Below are 4,675 nucleotides of genomic sequence, written 5' to 3'. Positions count from 1 at the left end.
CCATTATGGTGAAACCCCGTCTCTACTAAAAATACAAAAACTAGTTTGGCATGGTGGCGCTCGCCTGTAGTCCCAGCTACTCAGGAGGCTGAGGCAGAATAATCGCTTGAACCCGGGAGGCGGAGGTTGCAGCGAGCGGAGATCGCGCCACTGCACTCCAGCCTGGAGACAGAGCGAAACTCCGTCTCAAAGAAAAAAAAAATCACAGATGTTATAGAACACAAAATTATAAATATCAAATTAAAAAGCTTGAAACAAAACGAGCAAAGCATATAAAAGGAAGTTAATGAAGCTGAAGAAAACGTGAGCTTTCTGTACGTACACTCGACAAAGCTGCGATTTTTACCCTCTTTTTTGCACTGTTGTAGCCCCAATAATGTATCTAAAATGGTACTTGGCACAGTTTATATCCTCAAAAACATACGCACGCATGACGAATGAATGAATGAATGAATGAGGGGTCGACCCTTTGCACACACGGAGGTCTTCGGGCTGCAGAGTATCTACAGCATGGTCACCACAAGCGCAGCTAAAATCCAGAGGTTGTCGCAGGCGCAGGCTCCGGCTCAGGCTTCGGCTCCTCCTTCAGTGGGTGGGGCGAAGGCGCGCACTTTTCTACGCCCCTCTGCTAAGATGTGCTGACAAGCCGCCGCCACCGCCGCCGCCGCCGCCGTCGCGGCAGTAGCTCCGAGTGCAAGGGCTTCTGGGAACCGAGCCTCGGGGTCTCGGGGAAGGGGCGCAGGTGGCCGCCATCTTGGATTGCGATCGGTCGCTACGCTTCACGCCAGGGGCGGAGTGGCGGCCCTTCTGTTACCCGCCACACACACGTCGCCGCTGGGGACTCGAAAATCAGGGCATCGGAGAGTGCCACATTAATGGGTAAGTGGGAGTGGACGCGGGCCAGGTTGGGGGAGCCTTTTGTTTGGTCCCTTTGGCAACTTGGTTCCTGGGTCCACGGTTTTTATTTACCCTTTCCTTTGCGAAAGTCGCTGAAACCTGGCGGTGTCGGGGTGTTTCTCAGGTTTTCCCGAGGGCGACAGCGGTCGCGGGGGCGTGGCGGCCGGACATTTCCCTTGCGGACGCGAAGGCTTGGTGAGTTCAGATTCTTTCTGCCAGTGCTCGGAAGGAGTGTTGGGCAGCCGGTCTCATCTTCGCCGCCCCGCCTCACTGTTTCCCGGTAGTTCTTTTCGGTTAATGGAATTGCCGAACGTTGCCACTCATACCTGGTACCCAGCGGCTGTGTCTGGCAGCTTATGGAAATTCCACAGTGTCCAGTGAAGAGAAAGGTTCCATCCCGGGGGCCTCCTAGCCTTGCCTTTTCCCTCCGCCAGCCGCCGTCTTCACCTGCGTGCGGGTTCCTCCAGGGCTCATTCCTGACCACAAGGCAAGCCTGGGTTCCACGCTTCTAATAGTCGGTCAGCCCCGTGCTAAGATGAAAACTTAGTGTTTCATCGATAATGCATAGGAGATGGAAGGATTTGAAAGCTGTGATATGACAGTGCTACGTCTAAAGAATATGACACTGGCATTTACTTTTGAGCTTTTTAGACACTTTTTTTTTTTTTTAAAAAGATGAAAACACTAATGACTTATCTATCAATTACAACACCCAATAATGATTCATATTCTGTAGGAACGTGGCTTTCTTGGTAGGTCAGGAACAACTGTGTTCTTCCGACCTAAGTACTGCTTGTTTGGTTGTAAGGGCTCTCTGGTTAGCACTTAGTCGCTTTGTGCAGTCTTTTACTTTCACTAATGAGGCACACAACCCCATGGAAATGAAGGCTTTACTGGCATAAGAAATAATGTCGATTGATATTAAAGAAAGAAAACTCTTAAGTTCATAGTCTAGTTATTTGCCCAACTTCCACACGGTTTTTCTAAGAGCCATTGAAAGCTTATGAATAATAATAATAAATCCCTCTATTCTGTAACTTTGAAGTGCCTGAATAAGATTTCTTGCATTTAACTTTTATGAGATCTCAGCCTTTGAAGTGCAGCCTTTAAATTTATTTTTCAACGAACAAAACAATCCCATTGGGTGAGGCACCTTTAGAGATAATTTTCCTTGTTTTATTGTGCCCTTTAAAGCAACTGCAGTGAGGATGGATGCAGGTGTTAAATATGAAGCCAGAAGTAAGTACTAATGAAGAAAAAGGAACAAATGATATATTACTTGTTGGGGCTACATTTTATTTGGCTCAAATTCATATCGAACAGTTACGGTGTGGTTGCTTGAATTAATGGTTTCATGAGTAGCGTCTTTGTGTGTGTATGTGTGTGTGGTGGGACACAAGGTGATCCAGTTACATGTGGCAAGAAAATATTAGAACTTCTATTTGTTTTCCTTTTCAAACTTTCATTCTTAAAATTTCTATTTTTGTGAATTTTATGATGGAGTAGTAGAATCGTAATGCATGTATAGAAATAAATATATTCAGGACGAATGCACAAATACATTTTACATATGTAGGATATGTGAACAAAAGTGTTTGGAGCCAGTGGCCTAGAATGTGCTACATATATAGGTGATAAATATTTTAAGAGTTTTATTTCCATGAGCATTTTATTTTACTTAAATATTTTATACATATTGAGTATAACTTAACAACTAATACTACGATCAGTTTGCTCCATAATACTATGATCAATTTGCTCTGTAATGAACACCGAATGCTATTTTTTTCTTTTCAAGTCTAGCTTTTTATATATATAAAATAGAGAATAATGCCAAGCATTGTTTTTTATTTTTATTTTTATTTTTAATAGAGACAGGGTTTCACCCTGTAGGCCAGGCTGTCGAACTCCTGACCTCGTGATCTGTCTACCTCGGCCTCCCAAAGTCCTGGGATTACAGGCGTGAGCCACAGTGCTTGGCCATGCCAAGCACTGTTATTAGTAAAGTTATGCTGAGCAGTTTCTCTCTCCCTTTTTTTTTTTTGAGACAGAGTCTGGCACTGTCGCCCAGGCTGGAGTCCAGGCTGCAGTGCAGTGGCAAAATCTTGGCTCACTGCAACTTCTGACTGCTGGGTTCAAGCGATTCTCCTGCCTCAGCCTCCTGAGTAGCTGGGACTACAGGCTCCAGTACCATGCCTGGTCGATTTTTGTGTTTTTAGTAGAAATGGGATTTCGCCATAATGGCCAGGCTGGTCTCAAACTCCTGACCTCAAGTCGTCTACCCTCCTTGGCCTTCTAAAGTGCTAGGATTACAGGCGTGAGTTACCCCACCCGACCATATTGGACAGTTTCTAATGGTAACTATTTGTAGGTGCACATGGTATTGCTGAATCCATTAAATGTTTTAAAGGAGGGATTTTGGTAAATTATGAATGTATTCCTATTCAGTCACCTCAAGTCCTCAGCGCATTCCCTTCTACCTTCCGCTCCACCAGTAGTGAGATTTGTCTCACTATATTTACTAGTGACATAATTACCAAATCTGATGCCTGATATGGTACTTGGATTATTATAGGCACTTTTATTTTCTGGATGAATCAGTGATTGAATAAACCTAATGGCCTGTTTTTTAGTGGTATTACAACTTAAATATTCTTTTATTTTTTGAACTCCTTTTGCAGGACTCGTATTTTCTGATTCTTCTCTTCTCTGACCTACTTCTTTTTGGTTTCTTTTGCTCTTGCCTTTTTCCACTAAAATATTAAGTGTCCTCAAGGTTTCTCCTTTGGTCATTCTTCTTCTATAGCTCTACATGATACCGAATTGTCACTCTGGATCCCTATCCTGAGTTCTGATCCATATTTTCAACCATCTATAGATCAAAGCCTCCTACAAGTGCACCAAGTACTATATATTTAACATGTTTAAAACCAGAGTCACTATACACCTATTAGAAGGGCTATGACTAACAACAACAACAACAAAAAAAACCCCTGACATTATCAAGTGGAGACAGGATGCAAAGCAACTGGAACTCTCATACATTACTGATGGGAATGCAAGATGATATACTCACTTTGGAAAGCAGTTTGACAGCTTCTTATCCATCAGTTCTACTCCTAGATATTTACTGAGTGAAATGAAAACTTATGTTTACACAAACACTTTTACATGAATATGTGTAGCAAATTGATTCATAACCTTCAAAAACTAGAAACTACCCAGATGTTCTTTAACTGGCAAACAGATAAACCGTAATAGGTCCCTACTGTGGAATAGTACTCTGCAGTAAGCAAGAGAGTTGATAGATGCCAACAACATGGGTAACTCAAATACTGTGCTAAATAAAGGAAGCCAGTTTTATTTTGTTGGTTTTGTTGTTGTTGTTTATTTTACCTTTTAGGCTCAGGGGTACGTGTGCAAATTTGTTATATAGGTAAACTTGTGTTATGGGTGTTTGTTGTACAGATTATTTTGTCATTCAGGTACTAAGCCTAGTACCCAATAGTTATTTTTTCTGCTTCTCCCTCTCCTCCTACCCTCCACCCTCTGGTAGGTCACCAGTATCTGTTGTCCCCTTCTTTGTGTCCATGTGTTCTCATCATTTAGCTCCCACTTTTAAGTAAGAACATGTGGTATTTGGTTTTCTGTTCTTGCATTCGTTTGCTAAGGATAATGCCCTCCAGCTTCATTCATGTTCCCACAAAAGACATGATCTTATTCTTTTTTGTGGCTGCATAGTATTTCATGGTGTTTACCACATTTTTCTTTATCCATT

General features: G+C 42.7%; 1 protein-coding gene across 2 annotated transcripts in view; it reads left to right on the top strand.

Moving 5' to 3' along the window:
• The first annotated feature begins 642 nt into the window (after window positions 1-642).
• KPNA5 (karyopherin subunit alpha 5) overlaps window positions 643-4,675 on the top strand; it is a 62,600-nt gene continuing 58,567 nt past the window's right edge. Inside the window, exons 1-2 of one of the 2 annotated variants that reach the window (XM_037727573.1) lie at window positions 694-879; window positions 1,022-1,092. Coding sequence is in view for 1 of the 2 variants with exons in the window: in XM_017497331.2 (XP_017352820.1) it covers window positions 876-879 (4 nt within the window). In the remaining variant the exon portion in view is untranslated. Of the gene's footprint in view, window positions 880-1,021; window positions 1,093-4,675 lie in introns of both variants that reach the window. The other variant, XM_017497331.2, reaches the window with a different exon arrangement.

Source organism: Cebus imitator, unplaced genomic scaffold, assembly GCF_001604975.1.
Source record: "Cebus imitator isolate Cc_AM_T3 unplaced genomic scaffold, Cebus_imitator-1.0 Scaffold11, whole genome shotgun sequence".
Taxonomy (NCBI): Eukaryota; Metazoa; Chordata; class Mammalia; order Primates; family Cebidae; genus Cebus; species Cebus imitator.
The sequence above is the reverse complement of the archived record's forward strand: the minus strand, read 5'-3'. Positions and strand labels throughout refer to the sequence as shown.